The sequence below is a fragment of the Crocodylus siamensis genome, chromosome 1 (assembly GCF_052110815.1).
Source record: "Crocodylus siamensis isolate JL-2025a chromosome 1, ASM5211081v1, whole genome shotgun sequence".
NCBI classification, from domain to species: Eukaryota; Metazoa; Chordata; order Crocodylia; family Crocodylidae; genus Crocodylus; species Crocodylus siamensis.
This window is the reverse complement of record NC_143395.1, coordinates 209,694,091-209,708,527: the sequence shown is the minus strand read 5'-3', so window position 1 is coordinate 209,708,527 and position 14,437 is coordinate 209,694,091. Positions and strand designations below refer to the sequence as shown.

Here is a 14,437-nt window from a genome sequence, read left to right as displayed (position 1 = left end):
CCTCTAATCGGCTCAAGCAACTCCTTGCAGGGTGGAATGCTGCCAGCCTGCAAGGGAATGTCCATGCTTTCCCGCATTTTTTCTGGGACTTGCTCACAACCCTTTCAAATATTCTTGCAACCCACTTTTGGGTCGCAACCCACAGGTTGCGAAACACTAATCTAGACTAAACACTTGGACTCATTGACTTGTACCACAGGTTTAACTATTATCACCACCCAATCAAGCTTTCCCTGGAATATTCCTACACTGACATCAACTTTTTAGATACCACAATCCACATCTGGGATGGCACCCTATAAACCACCACATACAAAAAACTGATGGACCACCTTACTTATGTCTACAAGATCAGCAATCATTCTGAACACACCAAAAAAGCTGTGATCTACAGCCAGGGCCTCAGATACTACTGTATTTGCTTTGAGGATGATGCCAACTCTCTAGCCTAAATCTTCCTACATATGATGAGGATACTCCAGTAGAGAAACAGATTATACATCTGAAAGAGCTATTCAAATACTATGAAGTAACCTGCTACAATACAAAAAAAACTGCCCTGTAACTGCACAGCCTGATGGTCCCCATCAGGAAGTAATGACCACCCCATGCTGGAAGTAATCAGAAGACTGGTCAAACAACAAAGATCAGACCTTGAGAGAAATATTCCCCACCCCTGTGCTCCTGGCTTTCAAACAACTGCCTAACCTTACTCAACTTATCATCAGAAGCAAACTCCCCACTGCCCAACAGTCTTGCCTTAAAAATAGATCATAGATGGAGGGAGAAAATATTATTTGGGGTGGCTGAGCACATGCACACACACACACACACACACACACACACACACACACACACTGCCCAGCAGGTAAGTCTACGGAGGAGAAGGGGCAGGGGGAAAGGAAAGGGGCATGAGGGAGCGCAGATTAAGGCCTTCGCATTGAGGGTGGGAGTGGGGCAGGAGCTGGGGTGAATGGGGCCATAGAGGGGTCATGGGATGGTTGGAGCCCAGGTGGCTCATCCAAGGGGGGAGGGACTCCCACCACTGTACACACCCCAGGGGAGGCACAGGGAGCATGTGCCCCTCAGTTTTGTGCATGGAGCAGAGGCAGGCTGCCACTGTGGGCTGGACTCTGCACCCTGCTGCCACTGCCTCAGGAACCATATGATGCCATGTGTCCGCTGCTGCCAGGCTGCACTGCATCCCCTGCCCACCTCCTGATAGCAGGCACATGGCATTGTGCAGCTCCCAAAGCAGCAGCAGCAGAGTGCAGAGCCCAGCGCACAGTGGGCAGCCTGCCTCTGCCCTACGCACTAATCCGGGGGGCATGTGCCTCCCCATGACTCCCCTGGGGTGCGCACAGCCCTCCCATGCCTCTGGATGAGCTGTCCGGGCTCTGACTACCCCACGATCCACCCCACAGCCCCACTCACCCCAGCCCCTGCCCCTGCCTCTACCCCATTCCTTCCCTCACCATGGGGGTCTTGATCTGGGCCCTCCCCCATGCCCCTTCCCCTTCACAGACTTCCCTGCTATGGTGGGCAGTAATCCTGGCTGCGTGCAGGATGCGACTGCATGTCTGTGTGCATCTCCTGCTGCAGCTGCCAGGAACCCGCACCTGGGCTGCCCTGCAGCCCTCTGCACCACCACCTATGCAATAGATGCAAAACCTGTCAACAGATCTCTACTGATAAAACTACAACAAACCAATAAGAATCCATAGACTTTAAACATGCTTTTCCCAAAATGTGATATATCTAATCCAATGCACCAAATGCCTTCATGGTAGCTGCATGGGTGAAACTAGGCAGAAACAATACATCAGAATGAACTCTCACAGAACTTAATATAAAGGACAGAGATATATATACACCTTTATTAGGAGCACATTTCTCATAGAACAACCACTCCCTCTCAGACATGATTGTCCTTGTGCTCGAGGGAAATCTGCCTAACACTTTTAAAAGGTGAGCTGGGGAACAAACATTCATAAGCTGGCTGGACACTAAGAACCAAGGATTTAACACAGATATTTGTTCTTGACTCACTGGCAATGCATAGGGGGTGCACATGCACATGCATGTGCACCCCCTGAGATTGGCGGCGCACCCCCTGAAAGAAGCACCACTAATACTGCTGGTGGCACCTGTGAGCAGTCACCGCTTACCACCCTGCCTGTCACCACTAACACCGCTGGCATCTGCAGACAGTCACTGATCAGTGCTGGCTGCCTCCAATCTGCACGTAGTCGCCAATTGCCAGTTGGTGCTCGCCACCCTCCCTCCCTTGCTGTGGCCGCCTGTGGGAGCACCCTGTTTGCCACTGCCACACCCCCACCGCTGCCGCTGCCTGCAGGTGGTTGCCATACCACACCAGCCTCCAGGGGCACGTGTCATTCATGTTTTGACTTATTGATCCCTGAATTCCCATCCACATGAAAAGTGAAGATGACTCTCTTCCCTTTTGATAGGCCTCAGTTTCCCAGTAATCAACTTTCTTTTCTGCTAGTTTGTCTGCTGCCCCAGGGAATTTCTCTTCCCACTCTTAGAACTGTTTTATTTGACTAAACTGTATTGGCTCTTGTTCTGCGGACCTGATGAAGAATTCCTTGTATTCAAAAACTTGTCTGATTATATCCCAGCTACACAGTAGGTCCAATAAAAGATATCAGCCTAAGAAATCTTTGCCTTCTACATTTGATGGACACAGCTTTTAATAGCAGATTTCTTGTTTGCTCAGTGGAACCCTCCTTTAGGGTAGCATCAAAGTATAAGACCACAGACATATGAATGTGATGCAACTTGAGACAAACCTGAAGTAAATTGTATCATGACAACTGTACTCAAATGAGTATTCAGTTACTGGGACAAAGAGTGTGACGGGCTGGCTGGCAGTCACCTAGCCCAGGGGTTTTGAAAGGGCAAAAGATGATTGGAGGACTTGGGATTCCCTTTCCGCACCAATCAGGACCCAGAGACTCACCCCGCTGTGTCCTGATTGGGCCCTTGGGTCCCCTGGAGGGGGATAAAGGGGGCAGGGTGGGCTGACTCAGGGGAGAGACCAGTGAGGGATAATAAGGAAGGAGCTTCACAGAGCTGGCAAGAGCTGAGCCAGCGGAGCACGAGCAGTGCTTCAAAAGAGCCTGAAAGAGCAGGACCTGCAGGCAGCAGTGGGACCCTCAGCAGCGTGGCGTGTGGCTGGCAGGAGAGGCTCCCCCACTCCAGGAAGGATCTGAGCAGCAACCTGAGAGGTTCCCAGCTCTGCTTCCAGCTCCTCCAATCAGAGGCCAGGCAGCTCAACATGAGGCTGGGGCTCGGGGAAGGTCAAGACCCCTAGCAGGCTGGAGTAGTGCTACCAGTGGTGGCTGTGTGGCAGTGTTCCTGTCTACCATGTGGGAGATCTGGGTGACTTGGGGCAAGTGAGATAACAAGAAGCAAATATTCTTGCAGTGGAAAGGGGCCATTGTGTTTTCCCCCCTTTCTCTACCTCCAGGTACCAAGGCCCTATGTTTCCTTGTCATTTCATAGTTTCATAGTTTCTAGGGTCGGAAGAGACTTGAGTAGATCATCTAGTCCGACCCCTGCCATGGCAGAAAATAATACTGGGGTCAAACGACCCCAGCAAGATATTCATCCAACCTCCTCTTAAAAACCCCCAGGGTAGGAGCTAGCACCACTTCTCTTGGAAGTTGGTTCCAGATCCTAGCCGCTCTGACCATGAAGTAGCACTTCCTGATATCTAGCCTAAACCTGCCGTCTGCCGGCTTGTGACCGTTATTCCTGGTCACTCCTGGCAGTGCACGGGGGAATAGTGACTCCCCCAATGCCTGCTGATCCCCCCTGACTAGTTTATAACAGGCCACTAGATCCCCCCTCAGCCTTCTCTTTTGGAGACTGAACAGGTTCAGGTCCCGTAGCCTCTCCTCATAGGGCCTGCCCTGCTGTCCCCTGATCATGCGAGTGGCCCTCCTCTGGACCCTCTCGATGCTGTCCACATCCCTCTTGAAGTGTGGCACCCAGAACTGGACGGAGTGCTCCAGCTGTGGCCTGACCAGTGCCGCATAGAGGGGGAGGATCACCTCTTTGGACCTGCTCAAGATACATCTGTGGATGCATGTCAAGGTGCAGTTGGCCTTCCTAACTGCCTGCCCACACTGCCGGCCCATGTTCATCTTGGAGTCAATTATGACTCCAAGATCCTTTTCCGCCTCCGTGCTGACAAGAGGGGAGTTCCCCAACCTGTAGGTATGGTGCCGGTTGTTCCTCCCCAGGTGCATCACCTTGCACTTGTCTGTGTTGAATCCCATCCTATTCACGTCCGCCTACCCTTGTAACCTGTCTAGGTCTGATTGTAGCCTGATGCTTCCTTCCAGTGTGCCCACATCCCCCCACATCTTAGTGTCATCAGCAAATTTGAACAGGGTGCTTTTTACCCCCTCGTCCAAGTCACTGATGAAGATGTTGAACAGTGCGGGCCCGAGGACCGAGCCCTGGGGGACCCCACTGCCCACGTCCTTCCAGATTGAGAAGGACCCATCCACTACCACCCTCTGGGTGCGGCTCTCCAGCCAGTTGGCAACCCAATTGACTGTGTGGGTGTCAACACAACAGTCCCCCAGTTTCTTAATGAGAACGGGGTGAGAGACAGTGTCGAAGGCCTTCTGGAAGTCCAGGAAGACTATGTCCACTGCTACCCCTGCGTCTAATGATCTGGTAATCTGATCATAGAAGGCCACCAGGTTGGTCTGACAGGACCTGCCACTGATGAACCCGTGTTGGTTGCCCCTAAGCATACAGTCCCCTGCTGGCCCCTCATGGATGTGTGCCAGCATAATTTTCTCAAACAGCTTGCCTAGGATAGAGGTAAGACTAACTGGCCTATAGTTTCCTGGGTCTTGTCATTTTGCATTGACATTTTGCATTTTGTGCGCTTTTATATTTCACCAATCCATATTGTTTGTTCTGCTGTTTGAGTTTTATATTTTGTTAACTCTGTTTTGTCAGTGATTGTAAGTGTCTAACCTTCGTTGAATCCTGCCCCCTTGGGGTATTGTTGTGTCCACTATACCCTCTGATTTATGCCTGTTATGTTCCCAGTATTAAAAGGTATATGGTTAAGTCCCCATTGGTGGTCTGGCTGTGCTCTATAGGGGGAGAAGGGTCCTACACCTCCCACAGTGCCTGTACACCTGCTTTGATCCCTTCAACTGGAGAGGGGGTACCTCTTGGAGTACTGCCCAGGTTACAGAGCATATATGCAGGGTAGTGCTTGCCACAAGGTGCACCAATTTCATGAGGATTGGTATTCCTGCCTTCTCTGCACTGCTGCCTTCTCAGTCCAATGCTAAATAACTGCAACAGGACATGATGAGACATTTGAAGCAGATTACCGCCACCGAGAAGCCAACTGTGAAAAAATGCCAAGATTCATTTAGCAGCCTCCTTCCAGGACAGACATTGTACCAATCTCAAGCTGTAAGGGCAAAGGTATGGGCATGTCACAACTTGATATGCAAGAGCCATTGCCAGATCATAAAGATGAGTTTCGTTTCATGTTGCTGAGTGTGCACTTCACTGCAAGTTCTCAGCTGTAGCAGTGAGCAACTGCAAATCTTACTTTAGCAGAAAAAGCACTGTTACCCAGAGTACAGGTAATTGTATGGGTAAGATACTAGAAAAAAGAGGCAGAAAGAGGTCTACAGCACAACATTTTATTTGCTTTCACCTTAAAACATGAAAACAAACTTTTATCCTAAAATCTATCTAGCTACCCGCTACAGCATGACATAGATTCTCAGCTGGGGAGACTGGAGAAGTGGGAGGAGGGTAGCACACAGATTGGCAGCAGGTGTTCTTGAATTTGCTGAGTTCTCCAAATTTCCCTCTAGCCCATGCCCAATATTTATAGATGGCTGGTTTTAATAGTCTAATAAATAATCTCTGACTAGTTTTATTTCCATTTCTTTGTTTCATTGAAACTTTTGGAACAGGCTTTGGGCCTTCTGTTTAGCAACACTGTTACAGCTTAGCCTAGGCCCCTTGAAAATGGCCAAGGCTGGCAAAAGCACTACATGGCTGAGATGGATCATTCTATTACACAGTCCGTGTGGTCTGCTCTTGTATGATGGCAGCATCAACAAGGCTATCCAGGTAATGACTGGGGATGGATTGCTCCAGAACCGTCTGTGATCAATGGACCACTTTTTATGGATGCAGGAGAAGTATGAAGAGACTGGTGCAAGAAGAGTGGACTACAGATGTGGGATGATGAACAAAAGTGGGAGAATTTCAGGATGAGGGAAGCTGCTTTCCTGGAAACCTGCATGGAGTGAGCCCCAAAGTTGTAGAGGCAGACCTCCAATGTGAGGCTCTGCTGTTCTCTGCAAAAGCCTGAGGCAGTAGCAGTTGGAAAGCTGCCAACTCCAGCTGCCTCTGGTCCACTGGAAGCCAGCTGGGAAGGGCAGATTTACTGTTGGTGCTCCCATGTGTGAAGTGTGTGTCACTATAAAAAAGATAATGTTCCATTGTATCCTAAGCCTGCTGACACTCAGCAGATTATCAGTGGCTTCAGATGTATGAGGTTTCCCAGTTGCTTAGGAGCAACTAGAAGAACACACGTTCCCTCAGATCTTTTTTTTGTGCTTTTTTTTCCCTGTGATGCAAGCCTTGATCAGCCACCATGAAAGATTCACCCTTATTAGAGTATAGGGATCTGAAAAAGCGCATGATGCTTGAATTTTCAGTAAATTGAGATTTGCCAAAACTGTTTGCAAGCTAGAGATCAACAGTGTGAACACTCCTTCATTAATACTTGACAATCTTGCCTGCTTGCTGCTGCTGGGGTCATGCAGCAATACCTGGATACCTTGTTGCAGGAAAAAAAAACTATTTATACTCAGCATTTTTCATGAAGATAGATGCTTGCATTCTTTCAGTTCTAGGAATTATTGGAGGAAGGAAGGCTTATACTAGGGGTGGGCAAAAACAGATTTGATCCAGCCCATGCATGGATAGCTGCCGAATAATGGGATCTGGCTGGCAGCTCTGGCTGTCACATGGTGCTGGGCAGGTGGGTGGGTGGCACTGCTTCCGTCTAGCATTATCAGGCATCAGCTGTGAACCTGGGTGGGACTTCTGCCATAGCAGGTGGGTGGCAGTATCAGCTGTGGACACTGCTGGTAGGTCCAGGAGCCTGGACACAGGACCTGCCAGTGGTATCCACAGGTGACACTGCTGCCCTCACAATGCAGTGGAAGCTCCCGCCTGGAGCCCCAGCCTGAAACTGGCTGGTGACGTCAGCTGTGGACCCAGGCAGGAGCTTCTGTCCCACCAGGTGGGCGTCAGAATCAGCTCTGGACACTGCTGGCAGGTTCCACGTTGGGGCTCTGGAGCCTGCTGGCTGCACCCACAGCTGATGACACAGCCCACCTGGCACAGCAGCAGCTCCTGCCCAGGTCCACAGCTGATGTCGCCAGCAGGTTGCAGGTCAGGGCTCAGGATGGGAGCTTCCGCTGTGCTGTGAGAGTGGCAGTGTCAGCTGTGGACGCTGATGTCAGATTCTGTGTCTGAGCTCCTGAACCTACCAGCAGGATCCACAGCTGACACCACTGCCTGCTTACCTGCTGCGATGAACTACTGCTCCAGCAGGTTCTGGAAGGAGGGGGAGGGAGATGGAGAGGAGAGAAAGAGAACAGAGACATGGATGTGGCCCTCAACAAGTCCCCAAAACCCATTCAGTGGCCCTCCAGCTGAAATAATTGCCCACCCTCGGATTATACAGACACAGTTTTCTTCCCTTGGCACCTGATATGCCTAGGCCTACTACCTGGAATAGCTGAAGAGGCCTTCTTCACTCCTTGTACATTTTTTAATGTACCTTTACATTTTTTAACTCTCTTTATAAATGTGATTTGGATTTATCAGTCCTCTATCTCATTAAATTTGTACCTGCTATTTAGGTGTGGCCTTAATTATCAGCAGTGCAGATGTGTTTGGAAATCCCATTCATTAACTGAGTCATCTATTTGCTAGATGAAGTAAATCATAAAGCTTTGGAAATATAGAAATAAAATTTGAGAACAATGTGAAATGAAACAGTGCAAACATGGTAGACCTTAAAGAGCTGATTTCAACATGTGCAAAACAAATGGGGTTGAATACTAATGGGGAAGATGAGCAAACTATGTCTGAGTCCAGGAAAAGCCATTAGTGTAATTTTGCAGGGCCATGGGCTCTTCTATCTGTTGAGCTGGGTTGAGCTCACAGGCATGGAAGAGAAAATCCCATTTTTCCAATGCACAGCTTGGGATCCTGGCAGCAGGAGTGCCAGGAATCAGGTCCAGCTTGGCAGCAGCATACAAATATAGCTGGGCACCCAGGGCAGCTGCTACACTTAGGGGCAGTGGTGACTTCCGGTTGCTGCTGTTGCTGCTATCACAATCATGCAGCTCCAGCAAAAGCCAATTTTTGCTCCCCAATCCCATCAGCTCCCAGGCCAGTTGCCCCTTTTGCCTTACACAATTATGCTACTGAAGCCTGGGAGGTCAAAGTAGCTTGGCTCTTAAAAAGTGCTGTCCTTCCTATCAGCCAGGGAGTTGCTGTGGCTAGGGATCCTGCTTATATGCCAGTATTTCCAGGACAAAGTGTTCTTGAATGGTTGTAGTACAAGCACCAGGGTGGTATGCTGTGCTACATCTGTTTGTCAACTGGACATTACCCTTTATTGGGTTCTGGTGCTCCTGGTAATAGCTCATGGCCAGGCTCTCTGTGTGAGCTGCTTTGTCTGGGTCTAGGCTCTTTCTGTGACTTGCTACCACCTCTGGGCTGTGGTCCTGGCAGACCATGCACTTCTTTCAGATAGTCACAAAACTGGCTTGCCCGAGTCCTTGCTCTCTGGAGATTTTGGATACTTTAATGGCATGGAAGGTTCAAGGCCAACATCTTGTGGGCAGGACAAAGTTGTGTTGTGTGATCATGTTTCAGTTGCTTCTTTTTTTGCTGGATGTTGCTACAGTCCTCTTGGATGCTGCCATCGGTTTTTCTGTCAGAGTTATTTTCAGAGGCTATGTTTTGCTAAACTGTTTTGGTTTTCACTTCACTAAAGTTTCTAGCTCTCTGAACATCTGGGACAGAGTAAGAGTTGACCAACCTACTAAGGACTTTAAACTAGGTTCCCAGCAAGGTGGTGAACAGAAGGTGAACAAAACCTCCAGCTACAGAACAAACAATACAGAGAGAGAAGGACCAGAAGAAGAAACTCGACTCAGGGAAGGGACAGGTAGCCACAGAATAGCAAAAAGGGATGGATGCAAGAGGAAAACAAGTAGATTGAAATAAAAAATACTTCAGATGAATGTATACAAATGCAAGGAGTATGGGGAAGAAACAGGATACGCTGGAAATCATAGCCTATGGAGAAAACTGTGATCTCATTGGTATTACAGAGAGTTGGTGGGACAACTCATATAACTGGAACATCAAGGGGTACACTCTATTTAAAAAAAAACAGGGTTGGGAGAAAAGGCAGTGCAATTGTCTTGAACATCAAAAATATACATGTGTGTTCCCTGTTTCAGGAAGAAGACAGAAGATCTGACTGTAACTGAGTGAAAATAAAAGGGAAAAGTGTTATGGTGAGGATTTGTTATACATTGCCAAGTCAGGAAGAAGAGGTGGATGAGGCATTTTTCAAAGAGATGACAACGTTATCCAAAAGTTATGAGATGGTACTTATGGGGGACTTCAGTTTCCTAGCTATCTACTGGAAGAACAACACAGCCAAATATAAAATGACAAGCAAGTTGTGGTGTGGAGGACAACTCCTTTATGTTCCAGAAAACTGAGGACGTGACGAGGGGATCATCTGTTTTGGATTTTGTCCTTACCAACAAGGAAAAATTGGTTGAGCATGTGACAGTGATGGGAAATTAGGGAGGAAGTGATCATGATATGATAGAATTCATGATCCTGAGCATCTGAGGTAAGCAGAATTAAGACATTGGTTTTAAAAGGGCAGATTTAAACCATTTAAAGAAAAACAGGTGCCGTGTGAGGACAGACTGAAAGAAAGGAGGGCTGGCAACTACTACATGGACCATATTAGTAGCTCAACAAGAAGGTATTCAACACAATGGAAGCACAAGAAGAATGGCAAGAAATCAATGCAGCCATCAGGTGCCCAGTGCCTTTAGGATGCCTGAAAATTGAAGGGAAATTGAAGGGAAAACATACAAACAATGGAAAGATTGGAAGGCCACTGAAGGTGCATCCAGGAAACAGCAAGAACTTGCAGGGACAAAATCAGAGAAGCAGAAGTAAATAATGAGCTACTCTTGTCAAGGGAAGTTAAGGACTAAAAGAAGAGGATCTGTAAATATGCTAGTCAGAAAAGAAAGAATCAAGGAAGCTGTGGGTCCACTGTTAAACAATCAAGATGAGTTCTTACCAGAAGATGCAAGGAAGATGGAGATATTCAACAGCTAATTTGCATTAATCTTCACAAAAAATTAAGCTGCACTCAGATAGCCAGTAAGGATTATTTGGATAAGGAAGGGGACAGGCTGAGGGGCAAGATAGTAAAAGAGACCATCAGAGAGTTTTTGATTGGTTTGAACCATAAACAGTGTTTGCTCCTGGTAGCTGGCGGGGGGCAAGACTGCACTGGTAGCGGCGGGAGCCCGGTGATGGTAAGCTGGGAGCTCCTGCAGATGCCACTGGCACTGTTAGCAGTGGGGGGTGGTGAGCACTGACCAGGGGTTGGCGACCACTCACAGGCACTACCAGCAGCGGCAGCCAGCAGCAATCGTGGATTGTCGGCAGATACCGTCAGCGGGGTGGCGAGTGGCAACCACCCACAGGTGCCACCAACAGTGTTGGTGGTGCCTTTTTGCAGGGGGTGCACTGCCATGCTCAGGGGATACATGTGCACCCACCTGCATCCCCTATGTGTTTGAACCAACTCAGGTCAGGAAGACCTGAGAAACTTCAGCTTAGGATATTAAAGGAACTGACAGAAGAGACCTCAGAGCCCTTGGCAATAATATTTACTAAGTTGTGGGGAGACGTGAGGTACCAGAGAACTGGAAAAGGGCCAATATAGTGCCCCTCTTTAAAAAAACCAACAAAACAAAACAAGGAGCACCCAGGGAATAATAGAACAGTTAGCCTGACAGGAATATGTTGGAGCATATTATAAGTAAGTCCATTTGCAAGCATCTGCAAGAGGAAAGGCTGATCACAAGCAGCCAGCATGGATTTGCTAAGAACAAGCTGTGCCAAACAAATGTGATCTTCTTCTCTGACAAAATAAGGTGGGTGGCTGAAGGGAACGCAGTGGATATAACGTACTTGGACTTCAGTGATGCTTTTGAGAAAGTCCCACAAGACCTTCTCCTAAGCAAATTGAAGAAGTGTGTGCTAGGCAAAACTACTACAGGGTGGGTAGACAACTGGCTCAACAGCCACTAGCGAAAGCTAATTATAAATGGATCTATGATGAAATGGCAGGAGGTTTTGAGTGGAGTTCCAAAGGGATCTGTCCTGGCTCCAGTGCTCTTCAACATGTTTATTAACCATTTAGATACTAGAATAGAGGGCTTTGTGAACAAATCTGCAGATAACATGAATCTGGGGAGGACTGCAAACATGCTGGAGGGAAGGAGCACAATTCAGATGGATCTTGACAGATTGGAACACTGGGCTAGAGTCAACAGGATGCAAATGCATGGTATTACACCACAGGAAGACTTATAAAATATTCAGTACACAAATGGTGACAACTGGCTTGATGGCCGCACTTTGGAAAAAGATCTTGGGATCTTGGTAGATCACAGATTCAACATGAGTCTAATGTAATGCATTGGCAAAAAGGCAAATGCAGCGTTCAGCTGCATCAACAAGGGTATTAAGTATAAGACATAGGAGGTGATAGTGCCACTTCACTTGGCACTGGTTAGGACCCATCCAGAGTACTGTGTGCAGTTCTGGATTCCACATTTAAAAAAGGACATGGAGAAGTTAGAGAGGGTCGAATGGCAGTGGCAAAAATGATGAAGGGTTTGGAAGACAAGCCATATAAGGAGAGATTAAGAGAATTAAACATGTTCAGGTTTCAGAAAAGGGAGTTAAGAAGGGACATGATAGCAGTCTTCACATTTCTGAAGGGCTGCAATAAAGAACAGGGAGAACACATTTTCTGCCTTGCTTTGAAGTGTGTGTAATATATAATAATGGGCTAAAAATTGCAGCAAAGTAGTTTTACATTGGATACATTCTTCACTGCTAGAAAAGTGAGGCAGTGGAATAGACTGCCTAGGGAAGTCATGGAATGTCCTTTGAAAGTTTTTAAGAAGACATTAGATAAGCTTTGGTCAGGGATGATCTAGAAGTAGTAATGCCTGGAGTGAGTTGTGAAGAGCAACAGTTGAAAGGCCAGGAGTCCCACTTCCCTCCCACCCTCTCTAGCTCCCACCCACACAGATCCTTGGAAGATCAAAAGAAGAGCTCTGAAACCCAAAGCAAATAGATATTGGCGAGGACTGCGTTCAGCAGCAAGAGATTGAAGCAGAGCTCCACAACTGGCTTAGTTATGAAAGAAGATTTAAGCAGCTGGGATAAGTTTATGGAGGAGATGCAGAAAAGGGAGCTCTGGCCATCCAGCGAGGGGGTGTGATGTGTGGAGTTATGCTTGCTGTCCCCAGGTTGCAGTGCAGAGTAGAGGGTTTTGTGGTTTTCCTGGGCTTCTAGTCTTTGCTGCTTGCAACTTGCGGTCAGGAAGGATTCCCCCCCGCTCCTGTTTTGACAGATGTCAGGAGTTGTTTCTACTTTCTTCAGAAGCATTGGGGGTTGGCTGCAGCCAAAGCTGGAGAGTTTGACTGGGGTGTGCCAATGCTCCCGTGAGACAATTCTCCCCCACAAATATTCCTGGTTAGAGGGACTTGCTCCTGCACTTAAGGTCAGACATTACCCCTTGTCAGATTGGCAGGGACTGTGGGAGTTTTTGCCATCTTTGCAACAGAGGGCAGAATCCTTTTCCTTGAATCTCTCAAGTGTATTTTAGCAAACAGCAGTGGCAGGTCATTGGCAGTGCTCTTGTCCCCTTGCTTTACCTCTGGCAAGTTAAGATGCTTCGGAAGTTTTTGGTTATTGGACCTGGTGATTGTGTGAGGGTTCTTCATGCAGTTTTATGAATAGTTTAGATCAATGTCAAATTCAAATTAACTGAATCCAGGCTGAAAGGCTTGCCACAACTGCCAGAGCTGCTGTGTTGGCATGGCCAGTACATGGGGGGTTAATGGTGCTGCCACTGGCCACCCTGCCTCCTATTTGTATGCTAAATTGCAATGGCAACCAGAAATTCAATGATGAGCCAGTAGCTCAGTAATGTTAACTCTCTGGGTGCTGACCGTGTCAGCAGAGGGGCTCTGGAAGTCTGGTGGGCCACATTTGGATTGGGGTTGTTAAGCCATAAAGAAGCACCACAGGCCAATGACTGTTGATCAGCGTGGGCTACATCCAGCCCATGGGCTGTATGTTTGACACTCCTAGCCAATGGCCTAACTAGGGACAACTGCCCTTGGGGTCTGCAAGAGTGAGGGGTAAAAAACAAGGCTTTTGCTGCAGCTGCAATTGCTATCACAGCAGCAACTGGAAATTGCTGTTACCCCCCACCCCTGCAGTCTCCCCAGATGCCCAGCTGCACTTTTTGGGCTGCTGCTTCAGCGCTCAACCTTTTTTCCCCGGCCTGCTGGATGGACAATACCCAGTCTGCGCACAGGCCAGACGTGGCTGGTGGCCCTGGGCAGACCAAGCAGAGCCCACAGGAGTCGGAAGCAGCCAGCTCCGATGCAGCCACTCAAGGGGAAGGGGGCTTGGTATGGTCCAAGTCCAGCTGCCTAGGGGAGAAAGGGGCGTGTCTCAGCCAGGCCAGGAGACCGGGCATGGCAGCCACCGGGCGCCCAGCGGCCGTGGCGGCGCGTGTCGGCCGCCAGAAGGCGCCAGTTCTGGCCCTCCCGGGCAAGGGGGGAGCCAGCAGGAGGGGCGGGGCCAGGCGTCGCTGCTGCAGCCAATTCGCGGCACCCACCGTTGGCGTCATTGGGGCAGCCACGGGCCAATGAGAAAATTCCGTGCCGCCGGCGCCGGCCAATAGGCTGGGGCAGGCCGGCTGTTGCTAGGCAGACTTGGCGGCCGGGCCCAATGGGGAGCGGGGAGGCTCGGCCGGGCCGGGGTGCGGGCGACGGCGGCGGCGGCGGCGGCAGGGGCAGCGCGGCGCTGTGCGGCGGGGCGAGCCGCCGGGATGCCCTACAAGCTCAAAAAGGAGAAGGTGCGGCCGGCGCGCTCTGAGTCGGCGCGGGGCCTGCAGGGCCGGGGCGCTGCGGGCGGGCGGGTCGGCCGGTGACCCCGGGGCAGCGCGGTGGAGCCGGAGCCGCAGCCGCAGGGC

General features: G+C 49.3%; 1 protein-coding gene across 6 annotated transcripts in view; it reads left to right on the top strand.

The window, feature by feature from the left end:
* Positions 1–14,177: 14,177 nt before the first annotated feature.
* The window catches only part of PPP2R5D (protein phosphatase 2 regulatory subunit B'delta), a 65,318-nt gene continuing 65,058 nt past the window's right edge, over positions 14,178–14,437 (top strand). For all 6 annotated transcript variants that reach the window (XM_090054149.1, XM_090054165.1, XM_090054172.1 and 3 more), the window contains exon 1: positions 14,178–14,320. In XM_090054149.1, coding sequence (XP_089910275.1) covers positions 14,294–14,320 — 27 coding nt within the window. In that variant the 5' untranslated portion in view covers positions 14,178–14,293. The remainder of the gene's footprint in view (positions 14,321–14,437) is intronic.